The sequence below is a fragment of the Bombina bombina genome, chromosome 5 (assembly GCF_027579735.1).
Source record: "Bombina bombina isolate aBomBom1 chromosome 5, aBomBom1.pri, whole genome shotgun sequence".
NCBI classification, from domain to species: domain Eukaryota; kingdom Metazoa; phylum Chordata; class Amphibia; order Anura; family Bombinatoridae; genus Bombina; species Bombina bombina.
The window spans coordinates 291,395,028-291,409,207 of record NC_069503.1 but is presented as its reverse complement, the minus strand read 5'-3'; the positions used below and the strand labels follow the sequence as shown (position 1 = coordinate 291,409,207).

Below are 14,180 nucleotides of genomic sequence, written 5' to 3'. Positions count from 1 at the left end.
GTCAAAAAGCAACTTCTACCTCTCTCTCTTTTTGGATTAAAAGCATCATCAGATTGGCTTACGAGACTGCCGGACGGCAGCCTCCTGAAAGAATCACAGCTCATTCCACTAGGGCTGTGGCTTCCACATGGGCCTTCAAGAACGAGGCTTCTGTTGATCAGATATGTAGGGCAGCGACTTGGTCTTCACTGCACACTTTTACCAAATTTTACAAGTTTGATACTTTTGCTTCTTCTGAGGCTGTTTTTGGGAGAAAGGTTTTGCAAGCCGTGGTGCCTTCCATTTAGGTGACCTGATTTGCTCCCTCCCTTCATCCGTGTCCTAAAGCTTTGGTATTGGTTCCCACAAGTAAGGATGACGCCGTGGACCGGACACACCTATGTTGGAGAAAACAGAATTTATGTTTACCTGATAAATTACTTTCTCCAACGGTGTGTCCGGTCCACGGCCCGCCCTGGTTTTTTAATCAGGTCTGATAATTTATTTTCTTTAACTACAGTCACCACGGTATCATATGGTTTCTCCTATGCAAATATTCCTCCTTAACGTCGGTCGAATGACTGGGGTAGGCGGAGCCTAGGAGGGATCATGTGACCAGCTTTGCTGGGCTCTTTGCCATTTCCTGTTGGGGAAGAGAATATCCCACAAGTAAGGATGACGCCGTGGACCGGACACACCGTTGGAGAAAGTAATTTATCAGGTAAACATAAATTCTGTTTTTGCTTAACCAACAAAGTTATATTAATATATGTTTTACCTCTGTGGTTACCTTGTATCTAAGTCTGTGCAGACTGCCCCCTTATCTCAGTGCTTTTTACAGACATGCAGTTTAGCCAATCAGTGCATACTCCTAAAAAACTCCATGGGAGTGTGCACAATGTTATCTATATAACACACATGAACTAGTACTGTCTAACTGTGAAAAACATTCAAAAGGCTCTGAGCTAAGAGGCGGTTTTCAACGGTTTAGAAATCAGTTTGAGCATACCTAGGTTTAGCTTTTCAAAAATACCACCAAGGGAACAAAGCAAATTTAATGATAAAAGTCATTTGGAAAGTTGTTTAAAATTGCATACCCTATCTGAATCATGAAAGTTTAATTTTGACTAGACTGTCACTTTAAACGGATTGTGAGAAGTAACTGTTGACAGTTTCACTCTAGAGGGGAAGATCGTTATCTTTAATACTGAGCTCTTCAGTCTTCCTCTGGTTTCCCTGCATACCATGTGCAGGCACATTTTAACCTTTAACCCTCCCTCCCAGTTCCCATATGGATACGGAATAGCAGAGAAGCTAAACATTTTTACTGCTGTTCTGCAATAGTAAACATAAATGTGTAGGCTGACAGTTAAAAAAAAATCACCCTCTTCTCTGTGACTGTACCGGCCTCACTGTGCAGCAGACATATAAGAGTGACTGCCTGACTGGCTGCAATAAACAGTGTGAAGGGACACTGAAGCCTTGAAGTGTGTCATGCTAGCCCCAGCAGATAGCCGTTGCCAGAACACTAGGTATTGCAGTAGCGCCTTACCTAGACGATATTTTGGTACAGGCACCATCTAGTGGAAGAACATTCAGAGTCCATTCTCAGTCTTCTTCGATCACATGGATGAAAAATAAACTTGGAAAAGAGTTCTCTTACTCCAAGTGCAAGGGTGAATTTCCTGGTTACGATAATAGACTTCATATTCATGAGACTATTCCTCACAGATCAAAAACGTTGCAAGCTAACTACTGCATGTCTTGCCCTCCAGGCCTCCTTGAGACCCTCAGTGGCTCAGTGTATGGAGGTGATCAGACTCATGGTCTCCTGTATGGACATCATTCCTTTTGCTAGATTACATCTCAGATCCTTACAACTATGCATGCTGAGACAATGGAACGGCGACCATTCAGATCTGTCTCAACAGATTGTGCTGGACAACCTGTCGAGAAACTCGCTCTCTTGGTGGCTCTGTCCAGATCATCTGTCCCAAGGCACGTGCTTCTTGAGACCGTCCTCGGAGATTTTCACAACAGACGCTAGCCTTTCCGGCTGGAGAGCCGTTTGGGGTGCCAAAAAGGCACAAGGACTGTGGACTCAGGAAGAGTCCTCCCTTCCGAACAATATATTGGAACTCTGGGCAATCTTCAGTGCCTTGAAGGCTTGGCCCCTTCTGGGTTCATCCCAGTTTATCATATTCCAATCATACAATATAACCTTGGTTGCCTACATCAACCATTAGGGGGGAACGAGAAGTTCCTTGGCGATGAGAAAAGTATCTCAGATACTAGAGTGGATGGAGACTCACAGATGTACGCTGTTAGCGATCCACATTCTGGGTGTGGACAACTGGGAAGCGGACTTCCTTAGCAGGCAATCCTTTCACCCAGGGGAATGGTCTCTCCACCCGAGGTGTTTGCAGAGATATGCAGCGAGTGGGGGATGCCGGCGATAGATCTCATGGCATCCCGCCTCAATACCAAGCTACCCAGGTATAGGTTGAGGAATCCTCAGGCGGAATTGATAGATGCCCTATCAGTACCATGGAGGTTCAGACTCATATATCTTTTTCCTCCATTACCGCTTCTCCCTCATGTGGTGGCTCGCATCAAGCAGGAGCGAGCATCAGTGATTCTGATTGCTCCATCGAAGGATGTGGTTTGCGGATCTGGTGGGGATGTCCTAATCTCAGTCGAGGTTACCTTGTCGTAGAGATCTGCTGATACAGGGTCCCTTCATTCATCAAAATCTAGATTCTCTGAGGCTGACTGCGTGGAGGTTGAATGCTTAGTCTTAGCCAAGAGAGGGTTCTCTGAGAGTGTTACCCGTCGTATCTACCATAAAGTGTGAAGGACTTACTTTTACTGGTGTGAAGAGCGTGGCTTTTCCTGGCATAAGGTTAAGATTGCCAGAATTTTATCTTTTCTTCAGGATGGACTGGAAAAGGGTCCATCTGCTAGTTCCCTGAAGAGACAGATATCGGCCCTGTTGATGTTGCTGCACAAGAGATTAACTGAGCTTCCAAATGTGCAATCCTTTGTTAAGACCCTGACTAGGATCAGACCTGTGTTTAGATCTGGGGCTTCGCCTTGGAGCCTAAATCTTGTTCTTAGTGTTTTTTGCAGCAGGCTCCGTTTGAGCCTATGCATACTGTTGACATTAAATTGTTATCTTGGAAGGTTCTTTTTTTGCCTGGCTATTGCATCTGCGAGCAGAGTTTCTGAGATTTCTGCTTTGCAATGTGACCCCCCTTATCTTGTTTTCCATGCTGATAAGGCGGTTTTACGTACTAAATTAAGGTTCCTCCCTAAGGTGGTGTTGGATCGTAGCATTAATCAATATATTGTTGTTCCTTCCTTGTGTCCTAATCCTCTTCAGCGAAGGAACACTTGCTTCACAATCTAGATGAGGTTCGTGCCTTGAAGTTCTATCTTCAGGCTGCTAAGGAGTTCAGACAATTTTCTTCTTTCTTTGACATCTATACAGGGAAGTGTAAGGGGCGTAAGGCTACTACGACTTCCCTATCTTTCTGGTTGAGGAGTGTCATCCGATTAGCTTATGAGACAGTAGCGCTACAGCCGTCTGAGAGGACAACGGCTCATTCTACTAGAGCAGTGGCTTCCTCCTGGGCTTTTAAGAACAAAGCCTCTATAGATCAGATTTGTAAGGCAGCTACCTGGTCTTCCTTAAAGACTTTTTCTAAATTTTACAAGTTTGATGTGTTTGCTTCGGCTGAAGCAGCTTTCAGGAGAAAGGTTTTGCAGGCTGTGGTGCCCTCAGGATAGGGTCCGCCTCTTTTTTGTTCCCTCCCGTTATTTATTCAGTGTCCTCTGGAGCTTGGATATGGTTTACCCAACAGTAAGGAATGAAGTCGTGGACTCTCCCTGCCTTATGGAAGGAAAAAATCATTTATGCTTACCAGGTAAACTCCTTTCCTTCCTGGCAGGGAGAGTCCACGACCCCGCCCGTAATTTATTTTTTGTTGAGCGGCTCCCTTATTATATTATTTCTTCTGGCACCTTTATACCCCAATGTTTCTCCTACTTTTCCTTGTTCCCTCGGCAGAATGAACATGGGGGATAGGGTAAGTGGGAGGGATATTTAAGCCTTTGGCTGGGGTGTCTTTGCGTCCTCCTGGTGGCCAGGTGTTGTATTTCCCAACAGTAAGGAATGAAGTCTGAAGACTTTCCCGGCCAAGAAGGAAAGGAATTTATCTGGTAAGCATAAATTAAGTTTTTAATAACAACATTGTGAGTGAGAAATACAGTCAAATATAAAAAAATTAAATCTAAAAACACACCATTTGGAGTTGTTGGTGTCCTGAAGTGCCTATAGAAGTCTGTTCATTCTGCCAAGATACATATGGCATTAATATGAACACTGAATGTTGAGGATGTATTGGGATAACAATAGGCAAATGTCACACATGCAAATAAAAGCTCCCCATTTCTATTATAGATTCGGGAGATCTCCCAGTTTCGTCTGCAAACTCATTCCTAACAGAAGGGTTTTAACAAATGATATAAAATAGCATTGTGATCAATTGAGAATCTCTGCTCACAATTCTGCCTTCTAAGTAAAAAAACCTTTTTGGGAGCAATCATCCCCAAAATCAGCCAAATTCATTTTGTTTTATATGGGTAACAAATATCAAAACAATTGTGATCAACCCTTTTGTTAGGAAACAACCTAAACATCTAGGTTTATTCAAAACCCAAATAGTGAGCAGAAAGTATGGCGTTGGTCATTTAGCCCTTAAGGACCAAAGTCGTACCCTATATGGCAGCTGTGTCCTGGGCTGTGCCTGTCTCTCCTCTTCCGACGTGACCACACTATTTCTGCGTGCCTCAGGAGTGAGACAGTGCCGAAATAGCATAATGGAGGACACCCCAGACTAGTGATTGCAGGGATATGCTTATCCTGATTTTGCAGAATTACTATAATCAGTATAGGAAAGTGAACATAACTCTACCCAATGTTATTGCACCATTTTTCAATGAGAAGATTAATAATAAAGAAATTGTTTATAGTACACAGTTAATACAGTTAATGGGACATTAAACACTAAATAAATACTAGAATTATGTATTCAAAGCAAAGACTAGCTTGAAAATAGCATGTAGATGTGTTTTTAAACTATATTATTTGTTTAAATAATGAGAAAAAAAAACTAGCATTTCACATCCACAAAGCAGTAGGGGTTGCCATGTTGTAATCTAAGTTTCGTGCAAACAATGACTGTGGTTAACATAGCAGTGTTACAGGAAAGCTCACAATTTTCAGAATTAAATTATAGAAAAAGGGGACAAAATAAATAAAGAAACTATATTGCAAAGTTATTTTACCACATGCAATTAAAATTTTATACGACAATTTCAAAGTGTTTAATGCCCTATTAATATTGGTATCCAATTGGATGTGATATCTTACTTTGCTAAATGTATGCTAAAAAACACCATTGTTTGTTGCAGATAGCCAAGTACTGTGGGTTATTTTCTGCAGTTTTTAGAAGTTGATAAGTAAATCATGTTCCCTTCATATGATTGCTAATGGCTACTGTCTCTCTCTCACACAGTGTAATTGGCCTCCCAGAAGCAGAAGAATGGCCTAGTGATGTTGGTGTTCCAAGGGCTGCCTTCCATTTTAGACATGCTCAACCCATTGAAAATGTTGTTCCTGGCATTGATGAACATGGAAAAGACTTACTCCTCGTACGTTGATAAATGTATTAATTGTTGAAGCGTTGTCACTCAAGCAAATAGGATCCACTCAATACAAGTGCAGCATGTGCACGCCCCATGCCCTTAAAAAGCTCACACCTTGGACTCCAATTATCAAGCTGCGATAGTTGTTTCAGAGCCCCTGGCAATTCAGACTCGTTCAGAGCATGCCTGAAATGCTAGTTAAGTAGAAGCGGTCTTAAGGCCGCTTTTCCCTAATCTGTTCTCCACCTAAAGCGGATTGGGCAATGTTAAATGTGAGTAGCATACTGCTGCTGTGAGGCTCGGCTAACAAGGTTTATATTAGTTTGCATACAAAGAGAGAAGCACTCTACCAGGAACGAACAACAGCTCATCAGCTAGTTCTATGGCGATTTACCACCCAGGAGCAGCCTCTTTTAGACCAGTGTGCTTTTCACAGAGGAAAACTTTCCTTAAGTATATCAGTCTCTGATCCTGCCAATTAAGTACAGCCCAGCTCCGAAATTCCTGGCAATTTTCCTCTGAACAAGGAACATGACAACCCCAGATGATCGTTTGGACTCTTATCGGCCTAGTCAGTGAGGTGCAGCCACATTCCTCTGGACTGACCGCAATAGGTGGGATCAGACTGATATACTACTACTATTCTACTCTGTGAAAAGCATTACTGGCTAAAAGAAATTGCACCCAGGTATTAAATTGCCATAGAACAGGCTAACAGTGGTATTGAACTGGTCTTCATTCCTGTGAGTGCACTTTTCTCTGTATGTATTGAGTCTCCCTGACAAGGTTCATTACAGCAAACCTTGTCAAACTGCCAAATAATAAATGGAGCACATTAACTTTTTTCCTTTTTTCTTTTGTTTATTAGTAGTAAAAGGGTTTAAATTTTGTGCACGGTTTATAAAATAGGAGAGTTATGTATGATGTAGGCGGAAATTATTGTTAGATTGTATTGGGGGGGGGCAGCAAACATATTACCATTACCCAAGGTGATGCTCATTACCAATTTGCTGGTACTATGCTTCTGGGCCACCGTCATACTGTTTGATTTAATTGGCTGCAATTTATAATCAATACTATGTATCTGCAGTTGAGATAAAAATAAAAGCTACCATTGGCTTTTGAGAATTTTTTTTTTAGAATATTACTGCCAATTTAGGGGAAGAATATGATCTGCTACAAGGAGGCTTTTGAGTCCAGATATATACCATGGGTGATTCCATAGCTGTCATATTCTTGGGACCAGGTGCACTAAGCATCGTTCTTGGAACCTTAATCCTTCAAATCTATTATAAATAGTTTTCATATAAGGTAGCCAGATAGTTACTTAGCTTAGCTGGATGGATGTTAGGAGCTAGAGTTGCAGTGTTTTCATATGACCATCTTAACAAAACATATAAGAAGTTGATAGGAAAGTCCAAGTAGCTGCAGCTTCTCGCTGGCCCAGAGTTCTCACATCCTGTATTAAACCTCTTGTTATATTCAATCTGTATGCTAGAAAGTATGATTGTTCATTTGATCCTCCAGATATGACATGGTCAATTTGAAAATGGCAGTTTCTCAAGCTTTATATATAACAAAGTGGGAGTTTGCAGAAACTGTTTAGCATTCTTGGCCATAATAAATCTCTATAGAACAAAAAATAGATCACTGCACTAAGAGTGATAATACAAATCATGCCACAGATAAAAGGAATCTCCCAAAACAATCCCTAGTTACAAACACAAAACAAGATATAGAGCTTTAGTGTGTAAAAACACAAAAAGAGTTCTAAAAACTATGGCGCTACCAAGCTAAATATATGAAGTATCAGGCTATGGGATAGTAAAAAACATTTATTATAAAAAACACTGGATTAAAAAATAAAATACAGATAAAACAGGTTAAAATAATCTACAAGAGCGGAGCACAACAAACATTGTCACATAATAACAAGCGATATGGTAATGTGAACTCTGGAGATCCTGATGTAAATCAGCCAGAGAAGAGGGTAATCCAGGGATCCTGCAGTGAGACAGGGAATCCTCGTCAAAAGTATGAAAGTGCAAACAAATAAGGTGTAACTCAGTACTTACTCCGTGTGTGGAAGATGAGTCCTCACTTGTAATAGGGCACCTTTGTTATGGTGCGAATCCAGGAGCCTCGTGTGTGGCCTCCAAATGTTGTCAATGGTAGTTTAGAAAAGTGTAGTGTTGCAAATTAGAACGCTCGCTCATTTGTGATAGCGGCCGTCACTACAGTCAAGGTTTGCAAACTATGGAAGCCTAGGAGGGCCAAAAACGGAGCAACGCTTTTCGGCAGATGTGCCTTTCTCACGTTCTATTCATACGGTCCATTCATTACCCTATATACCCTGTTATTAAAGTGGTATCCTCCCATTTTGTCATATGTTTGAATAAAAACATGCTGGCTTTAATTTCTGGAGTATATATATATTACAGGATTATAGCGGAATGATTGATTGCCTACAGACTACTGAAATACTATAATGAATTGATATATAAGCAAACAGATATAGACAAATTCAGACTTCATAGATAATGACTTAATATACAATACAATATAGAACAATACATAACAGTTTAAAATAAAAAACAACAGTAATAAATCAATATATACTGAAAGCTAAATCATTCAATTGGATATATAAAACAGTGTGAACCATATTTGGTTTAGTGGTATAAGGTCAAAGTTATAGGGTTATAGTGAAAGAATGCATACTATCTAACTAAGTATAAAATAAACTAAGAGCAAGTGGATTATGAATTAGATATACTAAAATCAAATTTATTTTTAATATATTATTAATATAAAAGTGGTACATTTAGTTATATGTGATTATTGAAGTGTAGATAATGTGAATAAAGTAAAGTGAAATAAAATTAATTAAATTAATGATGATCAGACCATAATTGTCTTGTATAGAGATAGTTTATCAATATGCTTAGTGTGCATACACATAACATGGAACTATTATAGTCTAATCTAATCTGACAAAAAATATCCTATTTCTATTTCTTGATTTAGACCTCTAGGGGTTAGAGTTTCAAGTTAATATATCCATTTAGTTTCTAATCTTAATAGATTTTTGTGTATACTGTGAAAAACTAATATGAGCTGCGCTTCCCAACTACGGAATAAAAAAATTGGATGTGAGTAGTATATTGTAAATACAAACAGAAAAACAAACAATGATGACAAGTCAAAATGATCTGTATACAGAAAACCAGATCAATAAATATCACACCTGTTGGTGAGTAAGTTCCTGCATAGGATAGAATGTAGGAAGTGTCTTTTCCAATAGGGTATCTTAGGACTCAAATGTTAGACTCAGGAGTGATGCCAGTGGGTGCTGCTCCAATAACACGGAGAGGACTGTGATCCACCTCCCAAAGGGAACTTGAAAAACAAAAGGAGAGAGGAACGCAACCACTCTAAGAGTAAAAGTATTTAATATAAATCATAAAGTGCAAATAAAAGTGTATATCACCACAGGTCCTCTGCTACAAGCCAAAGGAGTGTCTGCTTTTAAACCGCTTGATCCTTCCTGCAGTCTTTGCGTAACCGGAACACCTTTTAGTCTCAGGGGAGCAGAGCCACTCAAGGATGTTAATGCTCGTGTCGGCAGGACTTGTGGACTTGCAGATTCATTTATCTATCTGTTTTTTTGTACCATCCGTTTTAATATGCCGTATAGAAGTTTCTTGTGTATATATATATATATATATATATATATATATATATCATTTGCTATATAAGGAAGTAGAGATCCTACTATAATGATTTTTTTATATATATAATTTTTTATATACTGTATATATTCCCTTCCCTACAACATTTTAGCCTTAGAGTTTCAGAATATGGTTGTTCATATAGTCTATTCATTACTCATTAATGGTCCGCCTATATAGTCAGTCCAACAATATCCTTTGCATTTTTTGTTATCAATATTCCCTCATTTATTCTGCAGTTTAGTTTTACTACTTTAGATTCTGTTTTGTATTTCTCTACCCAAATATGCAACTATCTGCTTTAGGTGCACTTTGTTTTTATTCACTGGTGGATTTCACAATGTTTTATATAGGTTCTATTACCATTGTGTTTTCCAACCAGTCTTCTGTTCAAAATGTACTGTTTTAATCAATTTCTATTTACTTTGCATGTACATTGTTATCAATTACTGGTGCCTTTTTATAATGTTTCATTACCATTGTATCTTGTGCAGCGCATTGTTTTTATTTACCTCCACTTATGTTATTCCTCTTTATTCTACAGTTACGATCATTACCCAGTTACACGTTCATATGTGTATAGTACTAAGCTGTATAGCATATTTTAAACATACAGGTATGTGTCCATTTTTTGTTTATTATGTCATTACTTATAAATGTGGAGTAGCGCATTTTGTTATGACAGATTGTTGCCGATATGCTATAGGCGTTCTGTAGCCAATCATAAGCCGACACGTAGTCAACCTATCACACGCTGTCACGTATCTCATTTTTGACAGCGTGCTCGTTTTAAAAAGGAAGGCTCGTTTAAGAGATCCATCTCTTAAACTATTACCTCTTGAAAAAGTTGGGTCGGAAACCCAAAGAAACGCGTTGAGGAGTTCAACAAGTCCTGCCGACACGAGCATTAACATCCTTGTGGCATTACGCTAAGACTGCAGGAAGGATCAAGCGGTTTAAAAGCAAACACTCCTTTGCCTTGTAGCAGAGAACCTGTGGTGATATACACTAACTGCTTGTTTTATTTCAGTATCCTGTACGTTTGTTTTTATTTGCGCTTTGTGATTTATATTATATACTTTTACTCTTAGAGTGGTTGCGCTCCTCTCTCCTTTTGTTTTTTGAGGTATGCCTGTATCTGTTCCTCTCCAGTTTACTCTGACTTTATCAATACCAGTATAAGTTTTTTAAAAATTGTTTGTATTATGGCAATCTCGGAAATGTCTTGGTATAGGAAGATCTTTATTCCTTTCTTTTTTGTGGTTTTATATTGACCAGATGTGCTCTCTGATCCTATCACGTAGGGGACTTTCGGGCTAAGATGGATTTTAAGTTTTGTGCTTTTTTATAAACAATGTTTGGATATAACGGCAAGAAATCACCTAACCTATCGATTCTAAGTACTGGCCAATATTTTTTTATAATATTTTCTATTAAATACCTATTTAAGTAGATGGTAATAAATGGAACAAATAGTATATTGTCCTCTCTTACTATTTGTTCCATTTATTACCACCTACTGTCAAAATAGGTATTTAATAGAAAATATTATAAAAAAAAACATTGGCCAGTACTTAGAAGCGACGATAGGTTAGGTGATTTTTTTGCCATTATTTCCAAACATTGTTTATAAAAAAAGCACGAAACTTAAAATCTATCTAAGCCCCCACTCAATTGAAAAAAAGAAAAGCAAACAGATCTTTTAGGCAACAATGTGAAAGGCTTCTATCCCTGCCTTAATTGTAAGGCCTGTAATCACGCTAAGACAAAAGAATTTAAATCAACTATAACAGATAAAAGTTTTAAAATCCATGACACTATAAGATGTACTGACAAAAATATAGTGTACCTATTAGAATGCAAATGCGGAAAACAGTACGTAGGAAAATCCAAAAGACCCCTACGCGATAGGATCAGAGAGCACATCTGGTCAATTGAAAACCATGAAAAAGAAAGGAAAAAAGATCTTCCTATACCAAGACATTTCCGAGATTGCAATAATGCAAATTCATTTTGTTTTATCTTGTATTGGTATTGCTAAAGTCAGAGTAAACTGAAGAGGAACAGATAAACACAAAAATATATTAAGATTAGAAACTAAATGAATATATCAATTTAAAACTCTAACCCCTAGAGGTATAAATATAGAAATAGAATGTTTTTGTCAGATTAGAATAGACTATAATAGTTCCATGTTATGTGTATACACACTAAGCATACTGATAAACTATCCCTATACAAGACAATTATGGTCTGATCATCATTTAGTTTAATTTATTTTATTTCACTTTACTTTATTCACATTATCTACACTTTAATAATCACATATAACTAAATGTACCACTTTTATATTAATAATATATTAAAAATAAATTTGATTTTTAATATATCTAATTCATAATCCACTTGCTCTTAGTTTATTTCCATCTAAAGGGAAGGAGAGTCCACTGCTTCATTCATCACTTGTAGGAATTTAGAACCTGGCCACAAAGAGGAGGCAAAGACACACCAGCCAAAAGCTTAAATACCTCCCCCACTTCCCTCATCCTCCAGTCATTCTTTGCCTTTGGTCACAGGAGGTTGGCAGAGAAGTGTCGGAAGATTCGGAGTAGTCTCTTATGGAGGGTAGTACTCTTTGCAATGAGACTGGAGTTTTAAGTAGTCCTGTCAGCCTCTGAGTGAGAGCATGGGTGAAAGTCCGGAGATGCAGGGGGAGTTCTTCTGTGAAACCATCCCGACTTATATTAACAGCTCCTTAAGCAATCAGCGTTGACGAGTTTCGCTGCCTGCTTTTATTCTCTCAAGTCCATGTCAGGAGCGATGCTACTAACCTGTCACACTTGAAGGGCCGTGTTCCTGTTCCACGGCGTTGATTCTGGTAAGATTGTTTCATTTTATATACCTGTATATGTGATAACGCAAGAAGACAGGGTCACAGTGTGACTCCTTTTATCTGTATAGAATCTAGGGTAATACCCTCGGAAGGGGTTTATAAAACAGGAGGGATTTTAATATACATATTAATGTTTATTGTGTTTTTTGCTGCACTTGTGTGAGATGAGGCTCTGTCAGTGTGGAACAGTCAGAGAGAGATTGAGGCAGACTTTTTTGGCTCATCTCTCGCTCAGTGCAGGGGCGGTCCTGCATGGCACTCAATGTGACCGGGTGTGGCCTCAGTAACTTCCTCTTTCTCCACCTGTGTTAGGAGGAGACGAAGGGTGTTTCTTGTAGTCCGGGTCATAGGAGGTGGTGAGTGCCCCGGCCATTGGGATATAAAGGTGCCATTTAATCAATTATCAACTCCGTAATAAAGGCGCAAGCTATGGAGGACTCTGATATGTTGGAGGATACTCCTTTATCTAAACCTACTAACTGTGTATACTGTGAGTAGGTTCCGGTGGAACCACTGTTACAGCTCTGTTCCACATGTTATGACAATATTACTACTTTCAAAAAGAATAAAGTATTTAGAACGACTGAGGTGCGTTCCCTACAAGCATCTCCGATTACTAACCCTCCCACGGGAGGGGCCCTTTGGCCTCCAGACTTCGCCGATCAGTTGCAGATGGCGGTTTCTGCAGCCATAAATGCAATGCCTTGTCCTACTAAGCGCAAGCGGAAGGTACGGCACTGCTATCCGTCTCAGGGGTCTTCGACTCCGATGGATATCTTGGACAGATTATCTGCTGAGGAGAACAATTCCGACTTATCGGAGGATGTCGCTTCTGGGTTGGAATCGGCTACTTCTAGGCATCTGTCCGTGGAGGAACCATATTTCAAATTTAAGATGAAGCATTTGTGTTTCCTGCTCAAGGAAGTGCTTGCTACGCTGAAGGTTCTGGAACCGAAACTCCCGGAGGAAGCTTCGATCCCTAAACTGGATAGGGTTTACGAGGACAGGGTAGTGACCCAGGCCTTCTCGGTTCCTATCAAAATGGCGAACATTATTAAGAATGAATGGGAGAAACTGGGTTGGCCATTTCTCCCTCGTCTTCTTTTAAGAAGCTTTTCCCAATTCCGGACGCGCAGCTTGAACTGTGGGGAACCGTCCCTAAAGTGGATGGTGCTATCTCCACGCTCGCTAAGAGAACAACCATTTTGTTTGAGGATAGCTCCTCTTTTAAGGAACCCATGGATAAAAAGATGGAGTCCATGTTGCGAAAGATGTTCCAGTTGACAGAGTTCGTTTTCCAGCCGGCAGCGGCAGTCGCTGCGGTGGCTGGTGCGGCTACCTATTGGTGTGATGCACTATCAGCAATGGTCAAGGTGGAGACCCCCCTAAGATATTTTGGATTGAATCAAAGCCTTAAGTGTAGCACATTCCTTCATTTGTGATGCTAACATGCAGATTATTCGCCTGAATGCTAAGATGTCAGGGTTTTCTGTTGTAGCTCGCAGGGCTCTGTGGCTAAAATCGTGGTCTGCTGACATGACGTCTAAGTCTAGCTTGCTTTCCCTACCATTCAAGGGGATGGTTTTGGTTGGCCTGGGCCTGGATTCTATCATATATACAGTCACTGACAGTCAGTGGCAAGGGTGCCTTCTTACCTCAGGATAAGAAAGCCAAACCTAAGGGATCTACTTTTCGTCCCTTTTGTGCAGACAAGTCTCAGCGCCAGCAGCCTTCCGCAAAATCTGAGCAATCCAAGGGATCTTGGAAGCAGCAAACTCTTGGAACAAGTCCAAGCAGAACAAGAAGCCTGCCGAGTTAATGTCGGCATGAAGGGGCAGCCCCCGACACGTCCTTTGACCAGGTAGGGG

At 39.9% G+C, this 14,180-nt stretch overlaps 1 protein-coding gene across 1 annotated transcript in view; it reads left to right on the top strand.

Moving 5' to 3' along the window:
• Positions 1–14,180, top strand: part of CDK6 (cyclin dependent kinase 6) — a 919,339-nt gene that overhangs the window by 884,163 nt on the left and 20,996 nt on the right. The window contains exon 7 of the mRNA XM_053714045.1: positions 5,559–5,694. Within this exon, the coding sequence (XP_053570020.1) occupies positions 5,559–5,694 (136 nt within the window). The remainder of the gene's footprint in view (positions 1–5,558; positions 5,695–14,180) is intronic.